Genomic DNA, 24,853 nt, shown 5'->3' on the forward strand with positions numbered 1-24,853 from the left:
TGATCAGCATACATAATACAACTGTGCTGAATGAATGACTAAGTTGTTTGTGTCCCCTGGGATGAGAAAGTCACAAGAAAAATTGTGCTGCATTAAAAACCACCACAGTAAATACTGCAATACTGGTAACTTTTTGTCTCTGAAAGCCTGCTGTAGGGTTGTGTCCTCATGAATGATTTCATTTGTGAACGAGGCTTTTCATTCTAGTTTGTTAGACACTTGCCCATATAACGAACCAACACTTCACTGAACAAGGTTGGCAGTCTTTGCTCAGGAGTGTACCAAGTCTGGGATAGCAGTTAGCATCCAAGTCAAGCATGACCAGTATTAGCAAAGCCATTGGGAAGATTCCACGATGCTTGATCCCTAACTACTACTACTTTCAGGAACAATAAATGCACCTAAAAGATTAAAATGAAAAAAGCCAAAGATCAACTATTTGAAAACCAACCCCTCTAAGGTTAAGCTCTCGGTTCATGAAAGTTCAGAACTCAGGCTACAAGGATAAGGCATTCCATCACCATTGCGTAAAGAAACTGACTCCCAGTGCCAAAGGCTTCCCTCACAGCAGCATCAAGCATACTTTCTTGTTTAATATAAATCACTGCAAATGAGCAGTCATTAGTCAGCCACCTTTCTTTTTCATATAATTACTGGCACCGAAAAAGAAAGCATACAGGTTGTTGTAAAATTAAATCCAACTATTTCCACCCAAACAGAACAGAAGCTGTTTGCGTAAGTTTCGGGGTAGGTTGGTGGGTGTGTATGGGAGTGTTGGGTGGGAGGAAGGGGAAGGGAAGAGATAATCCCCCTCACACACACACTTCCCCAAATCTTTTCTGTGCGGGATCACAATCTGCTTTTTCCTATAAAGCACATTTATTGTAGGAGTTTCATTTGAAAGAGTTTCAAGTAATTTAAACTCTGGCTGCAGACGCACAAATCATTTAAAAGCGAATTTCTCCAAGAGTTTCCATATATTAATGACATTGTAGGTTGGCATTACGAAGATCAATTTGTATTTCTCAAACAACCACCACCCAGCGTATTAGATGTGTGCCAGAAAATAAACTAGGATGAACCAGCATGGTACAGAATTAGCCAACATGATGTTAATGGCTGTATTATGTACCAAGGAGTGGATTTTCACTGAATGCACCATTATTTTGAAGTGTTACTCTAAGTGTGAATTCTAGTTAGCAGTGGCTCTTCACACTAGTAGACATGCCCAGAAAAGAATGAGTCCTGCTTTTTTCAGAACCCTGCACTATTTTTTACATAAAAGCTCAGATTCCAACACCCTTACTCACACACCCTGAAATGCACCTTCCACTGAGATCAACTGAAGCATTTGAGGAGTAAAGTACTGATCAACATGAGTAAGGGTATGAGACTCAAGCCCCAAACAAAGATAGTCGTTTCCTCAGCCATGGCTTTAGCACCTCTGGTATGGAATTTAGGGGTAACATGACATGTAGGACTTTGGTAATCATCTGCATTCCCTCAGGACTTGAGGAGCAAGATAGCACATTCATCCTGCAAAGAAATTACACTGTCTCACTGGAGCAGCGTAACTCTCATTAATGGAAGCTATTCAGGTGCACCAAGAAGAAAACTGGCTTATCCGGACATCCTAACAGGCCTCAAGAAAACTAATTTCATTCGCAGAAGTTAACAGTGTGACATTTATGTCTGAAGACTTAAGAGTTCTCTGATAAGCTATTTGAGGCCTGTCTTTATAGGTTTAATGAGCACATAGCAGCAGTTTGGAGACTATATAAGCTAAATGATGAGAAATGGCCAAGACTGCTGCAGCAGTGTGGAACATACAAAAAAAATCCTTCACAACCGTGGTTTAGTTAAATATGCACAATTTTATTTATTGAAGAGATTAGGACAAAAACATTAAACCAAATACATGACAAAGCACCAGAGGCAGTAAAACCCCACCATGCACATCACCAATCTTTCCTCCTACAAGGTACTTATAAAATTAAAATTAAAAAAAAAAGTCCTTCTTGACACAGCACCATCTTCAGAGCATAAAATCATTACTCCCTTTATATTCTTAGTTACCAAAATAGAACCAAGGCAGGTCAGCTGCAGCTAGCTTCATCTTTTGATAAAGGCCCATGAAACATCCTCAAGAGTGGGACCGTAACTTCCCTGCAGGGCAGGCAAATAGCATCCATACGTCAAATGCCAAGCAGCTGTACGCACATGCCACATACTATAATTGAGCACAAATTCAAGTAACATTTACATACTACAGAGTCCACATGTACCTACCCAAAAAACATGACCACTTCACAAAACGTATACAGGCAGTAATATCAGAACAACTGAGGTACTGGAAACACAAATATTTATGCAAAGAGATTTCAATATCATACAGCAATATAAAAGCAGTAATTAAAAACATTTGCCAGTCTAAATCAAATAAAGCTATCTAGAAAAAAAAAAAAAGCTAAATAAAAAGTTATTCAGGGACAGAAATACCTGAACAGAAAAGAAATGTGTTAACTACAGCATGTAACATGTCATCCCAAGTCAACCCGTAATTGAAGTACTGGCTTAATACATCACTACTGTGACATTTTCTTCAATAAATAGAGTAAGTCTTGACAATACAAAAGGTGCATATTACTGCATATGTTTTGGGAGAAGTATCCATATTATAATAATGTTCAGCTTATTAATACCCTTTTATTTCTTATTCAGGGCATAACAAAATAACCCACAAAAAAACAAAGAAAAAACAACAGTTGCCATCTCAAGAGAAATTCAAAAGAAAAAACGTTAATGTTTTTCTTCAATAAAGAGCCCTCTATTTACATGTGGGCCAGTCAGTTAAACAAAAGGTTGGTTCTGAATCTAGAACTGATGCAAAGGCTTTCTGCCCTCTACAGTCACATACGTGCAGCATGGCAAACATGGCAGCCAGTATTTCAAACCCTTTTAAAAATAACATAGGTTTTCTTTTCTTCTTTTAATATTATAGCAGTAATGCATCTGGAAGCTTGGGTAATAATAGCTTCCTGCAACAAACCATTTGACACAAAACAGAACAGCTTGTTAAATGACAGTTACTTCCCCTTAAGGGAACAAAGCATTAAAATGTCATTTCCTGACAAGAATATTAAGTAGTATATTTAGAAGAAATATGAGTTGAAAATAGCTATCAAGAGACATGAACTGAACTTTTGTTTATTTTTTTAGCACCCACTTTCATGTCTATGTGCATTTAATTTTTTCTTAAATGAATCCCATTAATTATTAGACATCAGATTTAAAAAAAAAAAATAGCCAATTGTACTTTCCCTGAATAATGGCTGAAGTTAAACATTTAACAGTGCGATGCCAAGATGCGTGTTGAGGCAAAAAGTTTCTCTACTTGTTGTGAACTGCAACTATTTTAATGAAACAGAAATAGGAGTGATACAGCTGCACTGGAATTGGCATGTGCAGTCAGTCTCCTTGGCTCCAAAAGGTGAGAAGCTACAATTGCTCCATGCTGCCTTCCCCGTCCCCCTCCAAATCAATCTAACCTGATAGCAAGGCTCCCTCCCCCCAAATCTGTCCCCATGCTACATTTGTTTATATTAGCTCCTTGTGGAGATTCCTTCTCAAACCAAGGAATCTTTTGTGTCTTTCGCTACCAAGCTAGGCTGATGCAGGATGTGATTTAACATGGCCAGGAAGGACTCCTTCATGTGGATATCTCGTCATTGTACCTTCTGAACACCAGTCTTTGTGCTCAGTTAAAGAATGGGTCCAAATCTTCTTCCATGTTGACATCAGGCACCAGCTGATCTGATACTTCCTTAGCACCATATCCTGAATTAGAGACATTAAAATCTGTAGAAAACCAGGGATGGTCCAGAATTTCCTGTGAAGTCAGCCGTTCCGATGGCTCCCGGCGCAGTATGCTACGTATAAGGCATTTTGCCTTGGGGGAGAGAGTCTCTGGAATGTTAAATTGCCCACGACGGATCTTGCTGAAGAGAGAACTAGGCTCAATGTCATGGAAAGGATAGCGTCCAACTAACATTGTGTAAAGCATGACACCTAGACTCCATACATCTGCTGCCTTGCCAGAGTAGCTGCCATTTGTGTTCAAGATCTCTGGACTCACATAGGCCGGGCATCCATGCTTATCAGAAAGAGAGTCATCATTTCCTCGTAAAATATATGCATCTTCTAGACTCTCCAATTTTACTCTAGTCCTGTAGGGCAAGAAAATAGAGGCAACCATTAAACACACTGATGAATTCCAGACTATTGCAATTACATGATGATGATAATACGTCAGAAAAATCAATCATCAAAAAAGGTGCATCAGTTTGGAATCCCCATTCCTAGGCTAAGATTTCCTTTATTTGCAGTAACGTGTGCATTGTCTCTTCCCTCCCACTCAGACATTTGATTTTATTGAGAGAATAAATATAACCCCAATCATACGCGCCTACACTTTCTAGTAACAAGACTTAAGTTAACAGTAGGGCACGCATGAGAAGTCATTTCAAAGCTCTTGCTAAAAGGAGTATGGTGGAGTCTTTCATTGCCAAGTTCACTAAGATTGTAACTAACAAACGGGAGTGGAGTGTGTTTTAGATTGTTCTTGTGGCATTGATTCTTCCCCTTTCATTACGCAAGTTAGGGTAGTTTCTTTGTTTCCAGAGGGAAATTACCGAGTTCACTGAAAGTCAGGAGGTAGCTTCTAGCTTATGAAAACTAGAGAATTCTTTTATTACAAATTGACTACACTTTTCAGAGGAAGCATTTACATACAGTCTGTGTTTGGTGAAGGGGAGTTTGAAGTAACATCTGAAAGGGATAAAGCTCAGAATCAAGGAGCAGCTGGTACAATAATAATCTACTTGCAGGAGAACAAAACTTTTTCCTCATACAGACCACAAAGTGACATACCAGCTAAGGGCTAGAGTACAACTCCCTTATTGACACTGGTGAGCAGTCACTCACATCAGTAGTTCCACTGAAGTCAACTGGAGTAATGAAGTCACAATCTCACCCTAAAATATCTTTTCTCTTTAACCCCAACACACAATACAGGAAGAATGAACTATACAAATAAAATTTAAGTCTTCCCAACCATTCCTTTAAATGGCATCACATTAGCTAGGTATGTTACAATGGTATTTAACAGATTAAAACAAGACTATTATGCTTAGGGGAAATCAAGAGAAATAAAGCAATACAGTTCTTTGTGATGGACAGGTTAACAAAAAATGATTTTCAGCACGACCATAGAAATGGCGTATCTAGATTGGAAGCTCTTCATGTCTGAAGTGTCATGCACTTGTTAGTACAATGCAAGAATAAACTCTGCAATGGCAAATTCTCTTTTATTTCAAACTAAAGTGAAAAATGACTCCAAGCTTCCTTGTTACATTACTATATTAGTACAGTCTAACTATACATATCTATATAACATTTAAAGTTGAGATCCCTTTTCACTGACAGAGGGGACACTGACACTAGTTACTCTTTAGGCTATAGATTTTATTCGCCAGTAATGACAGGTCGTTTAGGAACAGTTTTAGTATAATGCAAGCACATTGGAATCCTCCTTCTCTGAATGGAACAGAAACATAACATTTATCAGGATTTTCTTTTATGAGACAGTGTTCAATGTAAAACATTCACATCAGGGATCATAACCGAACATTAGCTAATATGGTCCTAGTCTCTTTCCATCATTGCTCTATGCGCTGTGCCCCTGGTACCATTCACAGGTGGGGATGCGAACAGACTGCAGGCCACAGACCCTCATTAGAAAACACCTTTTTTAATAAGTATTAGGACGCAAAATGGGAGTCCTAGTTCTTAAATATTTACTGAGGAGAACTTAGCTTGGGCTTGAGTAGTAAAGGCAAGCGTGACCCACGTTGGCTTTAGAACTGGATCCAGGACAGTTCAGGGCTATATATGTAGAACCAACCAGGGCAGACTGTTGAAACGTGCTATATAGCAGACTGCTCTATAAACTCTCCAAACACCCTGAGACCATTTCAACATCTAGAGACATTTACTAGTTGAGGTCAAAGCCCTTTTGGCAATGTGCCTTGAATAAGGAAGTCATAAATACCTAATTCAGAATCCCTGGCTCCCAAATACAGGACATAAAGGCACCTTATTCTATGATTAAATAGGCCAATGTTTTCTCCCTTAGTTCACAGTGATGGGATGTGTGCCATGCATCAGCTTCCTGATTAACTACCTATTGCCGGCTTATAGACACCTCTGGTGGCGATGGACAGGCAACCAACCTCTAGCACTCCAAACAATAATCTACCGCAGTAATACTTCACACAGGAAAAGTTACGAGACCACAACCAATTTCCTTCTGTGTCAAGTTCAGAAGCTCTTTATGCCCAAAAGGGCTGAAGAGGGAAGCTGACTAAACATGCAGGTAGGATTCCCTCTGCAATCCTAAATATACACTTGTTCCCATATCTACACAAGAGAATAGAAAAGGAGGGAAGATGAGAGAGGAGAGAAAAGCAGAGGGCAAAGTGGGACTGAAACTGAAGGCAGAGACATGAGAGGTGGTCCCAACACTGCAGCCTGTCACATTTTCCACCAAGATGTAGAGCAGAGTTACTCAGATGTGCACTTCAGTCACCAAACTGCCAAGCTGCAAAGCCATCAGTTCATCTTCGTGGAGAGTAAAATACACACACACACAGGTTGGAGAGGCGTATTCTATTTATAAGCAACTTGTGGGAGGGAATCCAACACACACACCCCTATGCGTTTCCCTCTGCTGTTGACACTCAGATGGTATTTATTCTCTTATCGTACTTTACATTTCCAATAGAGCTATGGATTAAAAAGAGAAAGAGACTAGTGAGTATTTTTGTGTTGTTGTTTTTTGGGTTTTTTTAAAACCAAGTTATTTGAATTCCCAAGCCTTTATGTTCTTGTGACTGAGTGGTGCCGTACAAAACTGACACTGTGGGACCAGAAAGACTGCTCCTCTCCCTTCAAAAATATTTGATTCATAAGGAATCCAATGAGAGAAGAGGCTTCCTTTATTATAAAAGCAAGCAACGCACACACATGCTGGAAATGGAAAACCGTACTATGACCTTGAGCCTTATGCAAGGTGCCCTGCATTACAGGATCAAGCCCTATATGCATGCTATTGCAGGTTTGGTTTAAGCCAGTAAACTGAAGAGCAACTGGCCATTTTTTGCTTGTTCCACCATAATCTGTGACTGAATGAAGCACACAGCCATGTTTTCATCCTTCTGAACAGAGTGGATTTGAAATCTTATATATTTTACACCCACACTCATTCACTCTCTTTTTTTATTTATGATTAAAGCAACAAAACGGTGGCCTTGCTAGAGGCAGTGCTTCTGTGAAGGTGATCAACAAACATGCAAGCTAGTACATTTGCATTTCACTTTGTATAAAACTAGCAGCTTGCTTTCTTAAGCTCTTACACATCAGGTGTACTGAATGTAAATTAGTACCTACTCACATACTATGAACTGCTTGGACATTTTATTTAGCTAGGCTGCTTTTGTGAAAGATCACTAAGACTAGCATAAATTTACAACAATGAACATTTTTCACCGATTGGAGAACACATTATGATAAAGCTGTCTACGCTCAGACAGAGAACATGTGCAGGTATTTCCAAATGCTTTAGATGCCAAGACTCACAATCAGTGAATTCAGTGGAGAAAAGAGAGAAACCCGACCTCCCAAGTACTTAAAGCAGCCATGGAGAAAAACATTCTGGCCTACATTTTCAGAAGTGACAAGTGATTTCGGATGCCTCAGTTTTGGAGCGTCTAACTTAAAACATTTTAAAAGGGGACCTGATTTTCAGAAGGCATGAGTACTTGCCCTTTTAAGGAGAATCACAATAGCAATTTTGGAGTGTCCAGTCATTCCTGAAAATATAGGTCTCTGCATAAAGGGTGGGAAAGTCATCCAGTTTCAGAGTAAACAGACAAGCCTAAATTTGATTCTTAGCAGGCAAGAGACACTCTCAAAGCTAATATTTTAAAAAGAATTCATTATTAGTTTTGAAACTCTTCACATTGTGCTGTTACCAATTTGGAATAAAAGAAAATTAAAATATTAATTTTGCAGTTAAAATCCTTCCTTTCTCCCAATAAATCCACTACTGACCGAAGAAGGAGCTATGTTTAAACATTACTATAGGAATAGCTGATGCGAAATTAATCCCTAAAAGTTCAGATGTACACAATTGCCAAAGACGGATGGGAGTCACTTTCTACATATACTGTAGTGCAACAAAGACTTTTGTGAAGGCCTGCATAATTACAGTACATAATTTCAAGTTTTAATGCAGAGACTGAATAAGCACTTGGAAAAAGAACATTATGCATCTATCAGATCATTGATAAAACACTGCATTAGCCTAATGCATTAAAAAAATGCAACCCTGAATCAAGGCTACTTAAAAAGGGGAAGCTATTCTGCCTATGAATGCTTTCCCATTACTGGTGAATGAAACCACAGAAGTGCAATCAGAGGGCAGCAGTGGTACTCAGACGGGAAATGCGTCTTTGTCCCCATAGAAACCGTCAGGGAAACCCAAGAAAAACAATACCACTCTGAATTTCTTATCAATATGCCATTCATTACTTGACTGCATTCAGACTTTGCTCTTCAGTAATGTAACAAAACCTGATCAATTAAACCTCTTCTAGAAGATTCTTCAATGTAACCTCCTGAGTTGGCATCAATTCCTGGCAGACAGCTTTGTTATCATACAGCCTACACTTTTTCACAGTGATTCACATTATTCTTCCCTGCAGAGTTTGGGGATTACTGACAAATTACTACACTGCCTTTTAACACAGAAGCCAGGGCCACAAAAACTCTGCAATCACACTCCAGCTTCTCTCATGTTGTCCAAAAAGCAAACAGGATTTCCAGAACTAGAATCAGTGGAATTATTCAGAGGCCTCAAAGCTCATTTTTACCACTAAGGGAAAAACCTGAACATTCAACAGACACACTGTGAAATGACAGGTTTCAGAGGAACAGCCGTGTTAGTCTGTATTCGCAAAAAGAAAAGGAGTACTTGTGGCACCTTAGAGACTAACCAATTTATTTGAGCATGAGCTTTCGTGAGCTACAGCTCACTTCATCAGATGTGAAATGAAAGAGTATTTCTGAGGTGCCCTATAGCTCGGAAGGGCATGCGTGAACTGAAGGGGTGATCAGTACGGCATCTGTCTCATGTTTCTCCAAAACAGCGTATACTGAAACGGACTTCTTGGCTGCAGCAGCTGAACCTAGCGTTAACGTTTTAGGAACATAGGGACTGCAATATTGCACCAGACCAGTGGCCCACCAGTAGCCAAGACTAGCTGCTTCCAAGGAAGCAGCAAGAAACTACTCTCACTTTTAACTTGATAGGTACATTATCCACTTGCTAGTGAAGCACTGTTGGGAGTGGGTGTTCAGGAATGACAGTAATTTAGCCAGTAGCCCTGTGCTCCAAGAGATCAGAAAGCAATTTCTATTGTTATCTGTTCACATCTCTATAGTTATGCACCAGAGAGCAAACCAATATCAAATGACAGTTTGGGGGGGAGGAGAAAAGATTACGTCTTCCATCTTAAGACTCCTTCCTAGGTTAGACCACACACACAAGGCATTCACATGACCATATGTCATAGGCAACATCATTCTGGCTGAGGATAGAATGGCATTTCCTTTGGCCCCCACAGACCTGGCTCTCGCTGGACAGAGAGACTGTTGTTGAGCCATACTCTTTCCCCACTCCAGGGACAGCGACTACTCAGGCAGGATCAATAATTGCTCCCACATAGCCAATAAGCAAATCCAATCAAGGTAATTCAGTAGCAGCTCACTATAAAAGGTAAAAATTGAGCACAAACTGACTGTGCCATCAGATTAGTGAGAAAATGCTGGCACTGCTCACTATTCTCTGTGGCGAACTATTGTAAATAAGAGAAAAGAACTTCTTCTAAACAAACCAGGCCAGCAGTTTGAAGTGAATGTCTACTTTAGATACACGCACTATTAAATCCTGACATTTGCTAAAGTGAGCATATCATAATTTAGTTCAAAATTCATCTCTGCACCAAAGAGCATGCTATCTTACCCAGGGCAAAGGGGACAGCCCCTTCCCTCTCCCTACAACAACTTAGCAATGGAGTGCAGAAGGGCAAGTGCTGCATTCTCAGTATTAATCCTCCTTCCCCCTATGTCACAGAACCCTTTTGGTAGGGATTAGGCTACACAGTGAAGGCACAGGCTGGCAGCTCTCCAGCTCCACTGGCCTGACCCCACACCACTCGCAGACTACAGCAAGTAAACTCGGACTAATGCTGTCAGAACGAACATACCTGCTTTCATCCTTGACAAAATGTCCCTGTGTCTTTCCAAGAGGGAGGGGGGATCAGACAGCGCAGGAGGATACTTGTTACCAAAGGAATGGAAAGATTCTCCCACCACCCCACTACCATGCAGGGATGGGAACTGTGCAGATTCCCTCACCATCCCTAGAAGAATGCCTCTGCAAGTACAAACTTCAACCCAGTTGCTCAGATTCCAGAGTGATGAGCATGGCCAGACCCTTAGCTGGTATAAAGTGACATAGCTCCACTGACTTCAGCTGAGCTCACATTAGCCGAGAATCAGACCCAGATTGCCCTTCATGCAGGATAAACCCACAGGAGGGATGACGTGGCCCCACTATCTTGTTTGTACAGCATCTGAACAGAATTCCATGCAATGGTACTGTCTGCAAGTGCATACTGCAGTAGGAATACCTTATAATGCATTTGTCTGTGTTCTTATAGATTTAGGACACAAGACCTTCACTAAAGGGAATGTAGTTCCAGTTCTGTACTTTTCTAACTGAAGAGGATCTCAGGTTATTTTTAGTGAGGGATAAGACTTTGTTACAAGACCACAAAGATTCCATTATTTGATAAGCATCTGGGATAAAGTGGCTACCTGAACTCACTTTTATCTTCCTTAGATCGCATTAGAGGTCAATGGTTTTAAAAGGCTCCACTTGCATCTCTATGCACCTATATCCACCATGTTGTCCAGAGCCTTTTACGCCAGGAGTGGCAGGAAGGAACAAAGACAGGCATTTGGTTTAGTTAAGATAGCTGTCCACAAGGAACATAAGAACTAACCCCAAGTTTACTGCCCCAGGAGACACACTAAATAAGCAGCCTGATCTTCAGAGGTGCTGAGCACCCAGAGCTTACATTGAGCAAAACTGGATCTATGCAAAACAGTCCTAGTTTTGAAAAATGGCTAGATTTTGGGTGCTCAATTTGAGACACTTTACAAGAGGCTGGTTTTCACAAAATGCTGGGTGCTGTTCTGCAGACGGCCTGAAAAATCAAGCGCCTTTCCAGTGTCTCAAGCTGGGCAACCAAAAAAACCCACTAGTCACTTCTGAAAATGTAGGCCATGCATACTGGCCAAATATTTATTTTGGAAAGTGAAACAAATGTCCAGTAATCAAAACCTGCCGAGGGGGGGGGGGGATTAGTTACTATCATCATCAAAAACCCTGCAGAAAGTCAGCAATGTAACTAAAACGTGACTGACTTGAATTCAAAACAAAATGCTGAGCAACGGTCAGAATTACACAGTTCATTCAGGAATCTACTGATTCAATGTTATCACCTAAGCACAAGGTGAGGGAGAGCAGCCCTCTCAGGGAACATGGTGTACACCACTTGCTGACTTGTCTGAAACACCCAAGAAGAGGACTGCCAATCACAGGAGAGTGCCCATAAATGATGCTTCATTCAGTCTATGTGCTTCAAGCACAGAATGTGGAGACACCTAGGCACTAAAGAGTAACAAACCCCTAAGAGAAAGGGGTAAATAGCTATGGAGGTGGGAATGATGGGAGGTGGTCTGAGGAAGTGGGAGGGAGAAAGGGGGAAAACACCTTCCAACTAGGTGGGAGTGGTGCAGATATTCCACAAGGGAGGGTCAACTCCTGTTGGAGGACCCAGTCTTCTCTAATCACTGTCCGGTCAATTTGGAGCTCCCATGCTCTTCCAGTAACCAGCGCTTCAGTACTGTGATTAGAACAGCAGAGGGGACTGCTGGCTTCTATTTCCAGCTTCTGCTACTCCCTCGTTTGTGTCCTTGGCCAAATCACTCAACCACAATGACCACATTCACGTCTATGAAGCTCGCTGCTGACAGAAGTTACTTAACTGTTCCGGTTTTTATCTGAAGTTTGATGAATGAGATTTACTGCCTGGGAAGACACAATCCAACCCTCCCACACACTGTCAAAGGCAAAATAATTAGGAAGAGCCTCAGTTTCTGGGTTGAAATTTGATCTATGCTTAGACCCTCCACAGTTCAAGTTACACTATTTAATGCTACACCTTTCCTCTCAGTTTAGGTTAATGAAGGATGATAGAGCAGCCGATAAAAGAAACCTACTTTTGTTTCTGCATCTTTATTTTAAGAAAGCTGTTTACACAACTGCCATTGCTACAACGGAAAGTTCTTTAAACAGTTTCCCTAACTGCTAGAAAGCTTGCTTGTTCACTGTAAGAAAAGGAGTACTTGTGGCACCTTAGAGACTAACCAATTTATTTGAGCATGAGCTTTCGTGAGCTACAGCTCACTTCATCAGATGCATACCGTGGAATATATTCTCTGTGTATATATAAAGTCTGCTGCAGTTTCCACAGTATGCATCCGATGAAGTGAGCTGTAGCTCACGAAAGCTCATGCTCAAATAAATTGGTTAGTCTCCAAGGTGCCACAAGTACTCCTTTTCTTTTTGCGAATACAGACTAACACGGCTGTTACTCTGAAACTTGTTCACTGTGTGTTCGAAGCAAGGTTAAAGGTTGCTAACACCAGAATCCAACCAGCTGACTGCAATGCAATTCGACAGGAGTATGGGGGGAGGACGCACGGTGGGTGGAGCGACGAAGAAACAGCACTGCCCAAAATAAGAGAAACAGTCACTTAGGGCAGGTCTACACTTAAAATACTACAGCGGGACAGCTGTACGGCTGCAGCGCTTCAGTCACGATGCTACTGTGCTAATGGGAGAGCTACTCCAATCAGCATAGTTAATCCACCTCCGTGAGAGGCGGTAGCGATGTTGACAGGAGAAGCCCTCCGGTTAACATAGCGCTGTCTACACGGGGGGGGGGGGGGGGGCTAGGTAAGTATAATCGTGTCACTCAGGGATGTGAATTATAGTGACGTAGTTATACCAAATGTACATTTGTAGTGTAGATCTGGCCTTAACAACAAGTATGCAGCAAAATAACTCTCTGCTCCAATTTTCTGTGGGATCAGTTTTACTGCGCTAGGATGCCAAAGAACAGAACTAGGTTACCTTAAAGCAGCATACACTAGCCCCAAGGAAATGAGCAGTTCCAGAAAACAAAACAAAACTGCTCACTGTACCAAATAAATACCTATTACACTAGCACAGGCTTTCTAAATTAGTGGATTGTGCTCAATGTGTTGCCTTGGTATAGGATGAAGTGTCAAGTTATATTTATTTTGATTAACTCTCACCTGCATGCAATTTCCCATATTTACTAGAAGAATAAGGAAAAATTCAATATCTGGAATACCAACATTATTTTAATTTTCCCTATCAACAACAATGATTAATGTGCAAGATCGTTATGCTTCAAACATTATGACTGCTAATATTTTAATATAATTAAAGTCTTTAAAATGCTATAAAGAAATTAATAATTCCCTGACAGGAGAAGTGTTACTTGTGTTAGGAAAGCCAATGCAAAGAGCATGCTCCATACACAGACTGATTTGATTCTTAAATCTTCAGTGTGGCTCCTCCTGGAACAATTATGTTTTATATAAAACTGATGAATTACTTTAATACATATACAGCAATACTGGGCACACAGCAGTTTTTAGCACAGTCCAATGAAGACTCTACCATTCTGTGACATCATTAGGGGGGAGAAACAGCTGGGAGAACTGCACATATCCTCTGCCCATAGGCACAGAGTATGCTGCTAGGTCAGTTTATAGGTGAAAAACATCTCATGACATGAGCATACATAAAGCCCCACAAACCTATAAAACAACAACCTGCCTGCCTCTCTCTGTGTAAGAGGGAGAGGTGGTATTGCACATCTTATGCTGTTAGTGTGTGTCAACTATTTTTGTGGTATTCCACAGCAGTCCATTTTTTTAAAATTAAAATGTAAGGACCATTTTTAAAAGCACAGAGCACCCAACGGAGCTCCCAATTAGGCGCCAAAACAAAAAAAAAAGTTGGTCAGCTCCTACATGAAAGCTGAACTGTTTTGAAAGTCTAGCCCTGAATTGTATATAGCAAAGTCACATCTCTCACTACGTAAACAGATGTGAAGCTGCTCTCTAACCCAGCCTTACTAAGTGTTTCCACCCACATAGCAGCATCTTAAAGGGCTTTACTTCTTCAGAGATGAGGTATGAATTTAAAAGTCTAACTTTGAAATCCTAACGTTAAGCTCAGTCCATTTCACCCTGACAATTTGCATTTAAAAAGGATAAATTAAATGCAAAAAATCTTATGTTAAATAAAACAGTTAGATTGCATAGTTCAGGTCAGGAAATGCAAAAGTACTATTGTACTCTATCGTAACATTACCCTGACTACAGTGCATATCTGTATATCTCATAGAATTCAATTAACAATGCTCAAATACGTAGGCTCTCAAAGCTGGATAAATTAACACAGCTGTAAGACCCTAGGGCCGGATTTGCAGAAGTGCTAAGCCCCCAAAACTCCAAATGAAGTTGACAGATGTAATAACCACTGGGGGAAAATAAATCTATCACTCTTCCCATTTTTTTTTGTTTAATTTTAACTGTGCAACAGTAATTGTAGATTATGAGGTCTTTAAATTGAATCCTAAGCACAACATGTGAAACTTAATGCACCATCACATTCTAGCTTTGCTTTAGAATATCACCAGATTGTCATTAATGGAATTAGGGCTCAATCCTATGAGGTGCTGAGCACCCTCAACTGCCACTGAGGTCAGTGGGAGTTAAGGGCACTCAGTACACCTTGCTGGATTGAAACCCTACATCTTTCTAATTTACAGCTGTTATACAGGTTCAGAAAGGGTAAGAAAGGTTCCAACTGTGCATGTTTTTAATAGAACTTCAAGTGTTAGGACTTGGTTATGTATTCCTAGACATCATTAGGCCCAAAGAGGAGTAGGCACTAAGAAACTCTGAAATTGATTTTTTTTTTTTAAAATGAATTTGAACTATTTCTGAAGAATACATAGATTTATTGATCTGGTTCCTAGTCATCAGTTGCTTTTGCAGCTCTCAGCTAAAAGCAGCCAAAAAGTGGGAGAGTTTTCACTCAAGTGCTGGCTATATGCTACTGTTCCGATCTTGTTTCTACAGAAATAAAAAGGTCAGATGGTCTTCAACTAAGGGAACGGTTTCAGAGTAGCAGCTGTGTTAGTCTGTATTCGCAAAAAGAAAAGGAGTACTTGTGGCACCTTAGAGACTAACCAATTTATTTGAGCATAAGCTTTCGGGAGCTACAGCTCACTTCATTGGATGCATCCGATGAAGTAGCTCACGAAAGCTTATGCTCAAATAAATTAGTTAGTCTCTAAGGTGCCACAAATGCTCCCTTTTTTTTTTTTCTTTTAACTACGGAAAAGTTTAACAGGGGTACGTGTGTGTGTGTGTGTATATATATTAAAGATGAATTGCAAAAACAAACATGAAAACAATTTGGAACAGAAATCTGTGCAGAAGGATCCCAATTAAACAACAGTGGGAGGGGGAGGAGAGAAGAGAAGCCCAAGTTATTTAGCAGACATAAAAAAAAAAAAAAAAAAAAGATGTAAAATTGTAAGATTTGCCTTCTCCTACTTCCTGGTTCATTACAAATGTCGCAGACAGCAGCAATCTGCGACAACCAAAATACCATGCATTCCAAGCAGGCTGCTGGTTTCTGTGATGATGTTTCTCAGAAAGCAACATCACAAGCACTAGCAACCTTGTTTGAAATGCCTGGTATTTTGGATGTCACCGAATGACACACTCTGCAACATCTTCAGTGAACTAAGAAGTTGAGCAAATACAGCAGCAGCAGCAGACTGGAACTGATGACTGATTGCGTTCTGATGGTTTGGAGCATGTGAAGAAAAATAAAAACAGAATCTAGTTCTTCTCTTTCTGCCTTTCACTATCTGTTTCACCCGACTGTCTCAAATTTGTTCGGATGAGGAATGGTTATAATACATTTAATGTTTGTAAATCACTCTGACATAGCTGGATGAAAATTAATTTTCTTATTACTGGCTTAAAAGTAACTAGCAACAGCCTTTTAACCTCTAAGCGTATGGTATTTTAAAAACTAGAAGGAACGTTCTCTTTTAGTTAATAATTGACCGTTTTTTGACCCTCCAGTTAATGTTAACAATAAAGCAGTGCTATTGTAGCACATACCTATACTTGGCCTTGTGCCTTATAATGTAGTCAGATCTTGGGAAGCGTTTAGTGCAGGATTTCCAAAGGGCAAAGTTCCATAGTAACTCTGCTCCCATTGATCAACATCCACTGACTACAATATATAACCACGCCTGTTGTGAGCATATTATATTCTCTGTGCAAATTTTTTTTTTATTAACAGAGTAAAAATGAGACTGCCAATTTAAAATACCATATGTAAGTTTTCTTACTATACTTGTAAACTAAGCCTCTATGTGCTATCGTGATATAACTATTTATTAATAATAAAATTAACAGTGACAATTCCAAAAACCCAATTGTTTCCATTTTGCACTTATCTCAGACTGGACCCAGTGTTAATCACTAGTGCCCCTTTCCCTTAAGACTAGAAGCTCCATCACCCGGAACTTATGTATTGCAGTGGTGGGGAAAATGGAGAAGAGCTATTTGTTTTTAAATAATTGTTTATGTGGGAATTAAATATGAAAATATTTCTGTTTGTCTTAGGTTTTATTAAAAGCCTGTTTTTACAAAATTTAAAATTTCAGTTTTAAGTTGACGGTACCCATAAAACTCTAATTAGAAAAAAGAGAACATTTCTATTCCTCATAGTTGAGGAGAAACTTACAAATCTGAATAGATGCAGCACTGTGTTCCTCAGCCTGCAGATGGATCTCTCAAGTGCCTTTACTGCTACTCATAGCTTTCCTGAACAGCCACAAAAATGAAACTGACAAGACACTGACCTATTCCATTAAAGCAACTGAAAATCCTACACACAGCAGTGAAAATGCCAATTTCACTCTGCTACAGCTTGAGTAGAAGAACAGGCAAACACTCAACAGAATCACAGGACTGGAAGGTTAGAGAAACAGAAAACTTAGAAGTGACTCTGGCGTAGAGAAAGAGAACTCCCTCTCTCTCCCAGGAGCCAGCTAAAGGGTTTCAAACTAATCAGAAGTCTATCAGCCAGGACTGATTTGAAAGAGGAAGCCCCCCAAACAGGATCAAGGACAGCCTATTGGGAATAACACCCCCCACACCCTGTTTCCAGTAGCTGGGGATGAGGACTGCACTTCTCAGCAGACTGTTGCCTCTATGCCTTTTTGGTGTGGCCCCTCCATCTTTTGGGTCAGCCTGCAGCTAAGTAGGCATAAATCCTCTGCATGAAATAAGAAAAAGGGGGGAACCAACACAATACACATCATAAAAAAGGTAACGCACAAAGCTCCACCTCTTTCCATTCCCTTTTATTTTAAATCCTTTGAAAGTCACCTTCAAGTTTAATATTTCTCCCATGTTCCACACTGCTCCAGCAGGGCTCAATGCATGAGAAATCACTACCGAAATGCATGATGGAACACAATTAATGGGAACTGGTAGCCACAGGGAAAGGATTCTAACCTTCAAGGGCCTGAAGTCTGCTTCCCCTTCATCTACTCATATCCAGAACCATCTCACCACAAAAGTAAGGAGATAGGAAGAAAAAAAAGTTGGTCCTCCAAAACCAGCATTACAACAACTCTGCTCCTCAAGTGCGCCACCCACCAAACAGTGCAGGAGTCTAACTTTGTTGCTGTCACATGACACATACAGAAGCAACGCTATCACTGCACTGTCCTTGCCACTTCTGGTCAAACGGTATTAACAATGCTGAGAGTTCTCCTCAAAGAGTCTAGGGTTCTTGTCAGCTTCAATCCCCTTCTTGGTGGATCTCCAAAGGCCAAATCCCGTGAGGGCCTCAGGGCCCTGAACTGTAAGTGAAGTCAGTGGGGGCTGTGGATGCTTAGCAGCTTTGAAAAATCAGGCCTCATGAATCTCAAGTTGAGCACTCAAAAGTTGACACACCCAACCACCATAGACCTTTTATGTAAATGCAGGCCACGAAGGAAGTCTGTGCCACAAAAAGGAGAAAACAGACTTCCCAGTGCAGTGCCTTAACCACTAAGCCAATTCTTCCCTCCACCCCTGTTAGGAATGGGCAGCAACTTTAGTCTCCAAATCCTACAGATCTTGGGGATCTGCCACAGGCCTCTGCACACTCTCTCCTCCATGTACACAACCTCTCTCTATGCAGCCAGCCTCTTCCTCCAGAAGCCAATCCCTACTCAGGACAATGGAGATTCCACAGTGCAGAGGTGGTGGTTCTGGAAACAATACTAAACATCCATACTACTTGGCTCCAAAATCCTCACATAGTTGTTAGAGGAAAAGTATACCCACTTCAAATATGGCTCCCCAGCTCCAAGGACAGAATGTTAGTAGAGCATGAGGAAAGGAGGGAAACTGTCCTAAATAAAGGATTTCCTTACCAGGCTTCCCTCCACACATCTGCAGGGTTTTTCTCCTCATCAGCCACAGAGAAATAGGGTTACAGTAATGAACCCAGTGCAATATTAACCTTAACCTAGAATTTGCTGGCTGTAGAAGAGCAAGGAGAAGAGAAACTAACCCATTCAAACAGCAATCCCAAGTCCAACATGCAAAAGATTCTTACCTTTCTTCATCCTTAAAGATAAATTTTCGCAGTTTGAGATCCCGCAAAACCAGTCCACCATCATGACAGTGCGAAACAGCAGAAGCTATTTGGTAGAACAGTTTTGCTGCCTCTTCTTCTTTAAGCTTCTTGCAGGTACGAACAAAAGAATGCATATCCCCATAGCCTCTTTCAAAGAACACGTATGCTTTTGTCTCCCCAAGAATTATTTCAGTAATTTGGTTGATACTGTTGTGTGCAGGTAAACAAAAACACGGTGCTAATGACTCTTGGTAGCAACCAATGTCAAATACCTAGAAGACAATGACAGTAAAACAAGGGTTAAAGATAGCGTAAAGGTACAAAGCGGTAGTTATATCTGGCACTCAACACTGTACAGAAATTTGTTGTTGTGTATGTACATTGCTTTTACAACTCTTCTTGCTATGTGTGGAATTGTCAGATGTGCATTTGTGCACGGTGTTGGGGAAAAAAACAACCCAGAGACTATACCTCATTACATGGAAGGGAATGCTAAGCTAGGTAGTTTTTCTCCAGAAGTAATAGAGTGAATAGCTTGAAGACTCAATATGTGATTAAACCCAAATTGTACTCTACATTATGGTTTGAGGGCCATAGTTATATATAAAGATGTCAGGCCTCAAAAGTAATCAAATTAACCTTCCGTTTGAAGAAAGCCAACTAAGACCTCAGGGACCATGAGCAACCTGTGGAGATTTGTGCTTAAAGAGATCTTGTCAAACTAAAGCCAACAAATCTCTACCTATTTTACTAACTCCTTAAAGCCTTAACATTTTTCATGTTTAAAATCAAATCTGTCACCATTAATATTGTTTACTTCCTCTTACTTATGTTCATCGCTGACAAGAAAAATCAGAGAAGTCAGTTTCACTTTCACATTCTCAGTTTTGCAATAGTTGTGTTTTAAAGGTCAGAAAAACTTTATGGAAATACTGGTTTTAGACTTTATACAAGCTTTCTTTAAAAAAAAAATTAAATCTTGGGGCAAATATAATTGAGTGTCCCTTTAAAAGTTGAGTGTCGCTTTAACAGTAAGCAGGTTATCAGTGATCTTGTGAATGGGCTATAAAAATGCATAAAGGATGCTGGGAAATCCAAATATAAAATGTTACTATAGTCTAGTGATTATGAATGAATCAGTATTTGAGTCAATTAAAAACTCTAAAGCAGTGGAAAGATTCCATAGAGAACAATGGAATGCTTACACTTTCTTACTGTAGAGCAACAGATGACAAAGAGTGTATTATATTATACTGTTATACTATTATATTGCCCCAGATGCACTGTAGGATACAAAGGAAGGGGTGAGTGTTTCCAGCACCAGAGAAACACTATTACTGTCTAACACACTCTGGGGTGTACTGCTACTTTCATAACAGTAATCTGGTCCCACTAGAGATGCAACTGGCTACTCTTTGTATTGTTTTAGTTAACAGCATTGAGAGAAGCTAGTATATCCTTAAACCAAATGCCCATTAATATGATTGTTTTTCATATCCTAGCTTGCCTCCTTGGGGGGCAATCACTGTCATTTCCTCTGAAGCTTTAAAAGCTTTTAAGACTAAAATCTTCTGACATGGTTCAACCACAATTTACAAAAAGCTTTTAAAACAAAACTAACGTTTGTAGTGCTTCAAAGCACAGTTTTGACAAACTCCTTCCGCAGGAGAGATTCCAAGATGGCAGAACACTTGACAAAATGGGCCAAAAAAATACTTACCTGTATTGCTATACTCCACCACAGACAACATTCATTCAGACAGGCAGACGCCCAACTGACCCCACTCATTTTATAAGAGGGAAGATTAGCATCAAGGGGTTCTGGTGACATGATAAACCACAAAGGCAGCACTCAGGGTTTGTTGCTAAAACCCCACTGCATAATTCATTCCAGAGGGAAACTCACTGACACTTGGATCTGTGCTGAGGTCTCAAAAACTTAGTAACTACCACATTAGAAATGGTTGGAATTACTAAAAAGTAGCTATCATAACAATGAAAAAGGACTTTCATAACCTCCCAGTATTTTAACTGTCTTCATTTGAAATACCATTTCCACAATTCTTATGCAATTGTAGTGTCCTTAAAAAAACATCAACCACCACCTATGTTATACTCCATAGTTCTGAGGGAACACTGATCAAGTAGATCTCTGATGTAAGACAAGAGACCATATGTGTTTTGCTTTTTTTAAAGTACTATCATACTGTCACTATCCAGAAGTTTTTTTATAAAGGGCTTTTTTGTAATCAACCTATGTAATATCCCTGGACACAGTTCAACACAGTTCAATAAACAGCAGTCTGATTTAGTTCTTGTTAGCAAGGGGAAGTGAGCACACATATTGTTCAAATGCCACTGAACCCAGAAGCAACTAATGAATGGCATTTGTACAACTGATGTTCAGATTCATTTGGTTGCACCCACTATCAGGATGTGTGTGCTATCTCACCCTGTGCCCACGCAAGAAATTACTTAAGACTATCTCAGTAGGATACCAGTCAGTAAAACTTGTTAGCTTTCTTAACAGGGAGGATATTTGTCAAATAGGAGTCATGCAACTGTAGGGTGTTTTAAAGTATGCCTTAATTGAGGTAAATTTAGGAATGTGATAACTCCTCAGTCAAACTAGAGATTCAAGGCAAGTTAATTGAATGGTGTAAAGTTTTAAAAAACTCAAGCATCTTAAGAGTGTACGGCTCAATGGGAAAACAAAACAAATTAACCCTTTGAGGAACTGAAATTTTGCTGCAGTCTGCCGTAAAAATATCCTGAAACGCTGCAAGGCTTGCAGATAAGGGAGAAAAAACTTGCTAAAAATAGAGCACAGCAATGAAATTACTACTGGCCATTCAAGTTTTTATATAATTTCATGCAGAGAATCAGCAGGATACCCTTATTTCATAAGACAATGCAACTGTCCTAATATGTAGCTCTATTCTATAGTAAGGAATGGAGCTTTCATTCTAGAAATTCTATTTCAACTTGTATTTATTTTGGCAACATAATGTATGCATATGTACAACATGCAATATCACTCAGCTTCCAAGGACAAAAGACTTTTTTTTCCTCCAACTAATCAATTGTAAACTAAATCTTCATTAAAATCAGGGTTTATGACTCATAACTGGGGCGTCCATTTACATTACCCTCTGAATCAAAATGTTTTACAAATAGATGCAAGGAGTAAATTAGCACACACCCCCCTTGCAATATATGCTAGTCCATAACTTCTTGTGAATCAAATTTAAAAGTATGCAATAACCAACAATGTTATGACCAATCCTTTAAATAATGAGTGTCTGTCTATTGTTCATTACAGAGACAACTCAACACCAGAAATTTAAAAAAGATTGCTAAATGGCATAATCATATATTTTGGGAACAATACAAGCATTAAAGTGCATGTTGCAGGGTTGCAATTTGCTATATAGTCACACTACTATTGCTTACGTGAATGAGCATATAATGCACCAGAGACAATGAAAAATGTAACCAGTGCAGTTTAGGAACAAAGGGGGGGAAATATTCCCTCAGCTTGAAAGGGAAATGCATCGCTTGATAGAAGTGCAGGCATGTGGGTTTCCTTTTCCCATGGGTCACCTTCGAATGTTAAAAGAAAATGGGGGAGGGGGTGTTGAAAAGCAGGCAGTCTACAAAGAGTGGCTTAGGTATTTTGTCTGCTCTTCTAAAAAAACGTAGGTGTACAGCTTTTATTCTTGCTGAATTGTGCAACGGGGGAGGATGCTATTTACAACCAACCTCCTCAACAAAGAAGGCTCAGAGCTCAGCAGGATTAATTCCAGGTGGATTTTTAATCACTTTTCAGACAAAGCTGTCTACAACTTGCAAGGGTTTCAAACTGAAGAAATAAAGACAGACACAATACAGTATCTTCAAATTAGCAGGGGGCTCCATTTTGAAGAGAGAATGGGGAAGGATCAGGTTATAGCATGATCAAACTAACATTTAAACATATATAAAAGATGGTTCTTCCTAGTACAGTTCATCTTGGGTAGAAGGCAGCTTGGCTCCAGGCCACCGTTATAACGTGGCCATTGTCTGGAGTGAGGGGGAAAGTTACTGGGTGCCTGTTTAATTCTGTTCGTTTGGGGTTTGGGTTTAAACTGATCTAACAATCGAGCTAGTCGATATTAGTTGGCTATCCGGTCAAATATAAATCAATACACGATCTGTTTAAAAAGATAATAATGGAGAAAGGTGTTACCTTGCAAACCAGCTCCTCTCCACTGTGCAAATGCACGGCTCGGAAAACGTGGTCTCCCTCAAGAGGCTCCAACAATAAGTATTTCCCGATGCAAGAAACGCAATGCGACAAGTTAGGAGTCTCTGGCGGGCTCGGAGAGCCTAGGTTCGGACTAAAACTCTGGCTTGGCTCGGTAGATCTTATAGACGAGAGTTCTTCAAAATCCTGGTTTTTATTCCGAGGTCTCCCATATCGCGCTATTGTGATAGGGGTTGACCTTTGTATGTTCATGGGTATTGAAAGAACCAACCAAAGTTATATACCAAACCCCTGAGTTAAGAAGATCAGTCACTTGCCAGTCCAGCTGCAGCTGCCTTTCTGTTGTTTTTAAAGGGGGTGGGTTACGTAGATTAATAGTACCAAAAATAATAACCCACAATAATATCAAAGCGATTGTTTTGCAAGCGGATCAGCTTCAGAGCAGCGTGCTGAGACCCGTGTGATCAGAGAAAGAGGATTTAGCCGGAGGTCCTTTTGTTTCTTGTACGGCAACAGACTCGTTTGACTGTTGGGTTTTGTCTTTTTCAGAGAGCAACAAAGTTACTAATTTGAGAACGTGGAGAGCTGCAACGTTCGATTTTCGAACCCAGCCTCGCAGGGAGGCTGCAATATAAATAGAGCAAAGAGGGGGGGGGAAGGAAGGGGGAGGCTGATTCGGTATCAGTCTCTGGTGTCCTAAACGCCCACTAAAATTTTTAATTCGCTCAACCCCAAAAAGGTTAAGTAACGTGCTGCATAAAGGACTGGATTGTCCTTTCTCTTTCTCTCTTTTTAATAACAAGGCGAAAGGGGAAAAAAGAAAGTTGCCTACGTTTTAACTGTAGATGGCGTCTGAACCTTTCCTCTGATAGCAAGGGCTATCCAGAAATTCACCAAAAAATAGAGGGAGCATTTAACTTAAAAGAGCGGTCAGCGGCAGCAGCAGAGCCGACAAAAGAGACAGTATAGCTATAAAAAAACCTGCACAAATACTTCGGTTTGCCTCGGATTTTTTTCCCCCCAACAGACTGAACTGCAAAACCAAAAACAAATATGCACAAATATCCACACAATTGTGCAACGCAAGATTTTTGTTGTTTTAATCAAAGAAAAAGTGCAATCAAGGACACGATCAAGAGTCTTAGATATCCATTGCACGAGGGGGTTTTTTGTTGTTTTTTCCCCCCCGTGTGTTTTCTCGCAGGGCCTCCAGGCGCTTTAACAGAATTCACGCACAAAAGAAAACAAAACAAACTGCAGGGGGAAAAAATCCTGGTGGTTTCCTTTCTCTGGGGTGGGGGAATGTGCAGGGCGGGGGAAGAGAAATTGCAATCACTCTCAAAAAAAAAATATTGCCGGGATCTGATATATTTCCTAGAGGCAGGAGAAGGGGGAAGAAAGGGATGGCCGGGCCGATCCCTTTCAGCAAGGCATCATCCCTCCACCATGTATTAATAGCTACTTACGTGGCTGGGATTCTCTCTCTAGCTCGCGCTATGCCTCACTACTCAATGTCAGCAGCTCCCGCAGCACATTTACACCGTGCCCCAGTGCAAAGGCTGACTGCACAATCCCCGCCGCCGCACGGCAGACTG

The 24,853-nt window shown here is 40.4% G+C and overlaps 1 protein-coding gene across 3 annotated transcripts; it reads right to left on the reverse strand.

Moving 5' to 3' along the window:
- Positions 1 to 1,854: 1,854 nt before the first annotated feature.
- TRIB2 (tribbles pseudokinase 2) lies at positions 1,855 to 24,853 on the reverse strand. 3 transcript variants are annotated; one of them, XM_048845536.2, is made up of 4 exons: positions 24,725 to 24,847; positions 23,241 to 23,882; positions 18,992 to 19,284; positions 1,855 to 4,226 (listed from the first exon to the last, which is right to left on the reverse strand). In XM_048845536.2, the coding sequence occupies exons 2-4, from the start codon at positions 23,508 to 23,510 to the stop codon at positions 3,758 to 3,760; spliced, it is 1,032 nt and encodes a 343-aa protein (XP_048701493.1). In that variant the 5' UTR covers positions 23,511 to 23,882; positions 24,725 to 24,847; the 3' UTR covers positions 1,855 to 3,757. The 3 variants fall into 3 exon arrangements, with proteins under 3 accessions (XP_048701493.1, XP_048701494.1, XP_048701492.1); XM_048845537.2 differs by lacking the exon at positions 23,241 to 23,882 and having other exon boundaries at positions 24,725 to 24,853; XM_048845535.2 differs by having other exon boundaries at positions 23,241 to 24,848.

This window comes from Caretta caretta, chromosome 3, assembly GCF_965140235.1.
Source record: "Caretta caretta isolate rCarCar2 chromosome 3, rCarCar1.hap1, whole genome shotgun sequence".
NCBI lineage: Eukaryota > Metazoa > Chordata > Testudines > Cheloniidae > Caretta > Caretta caretta.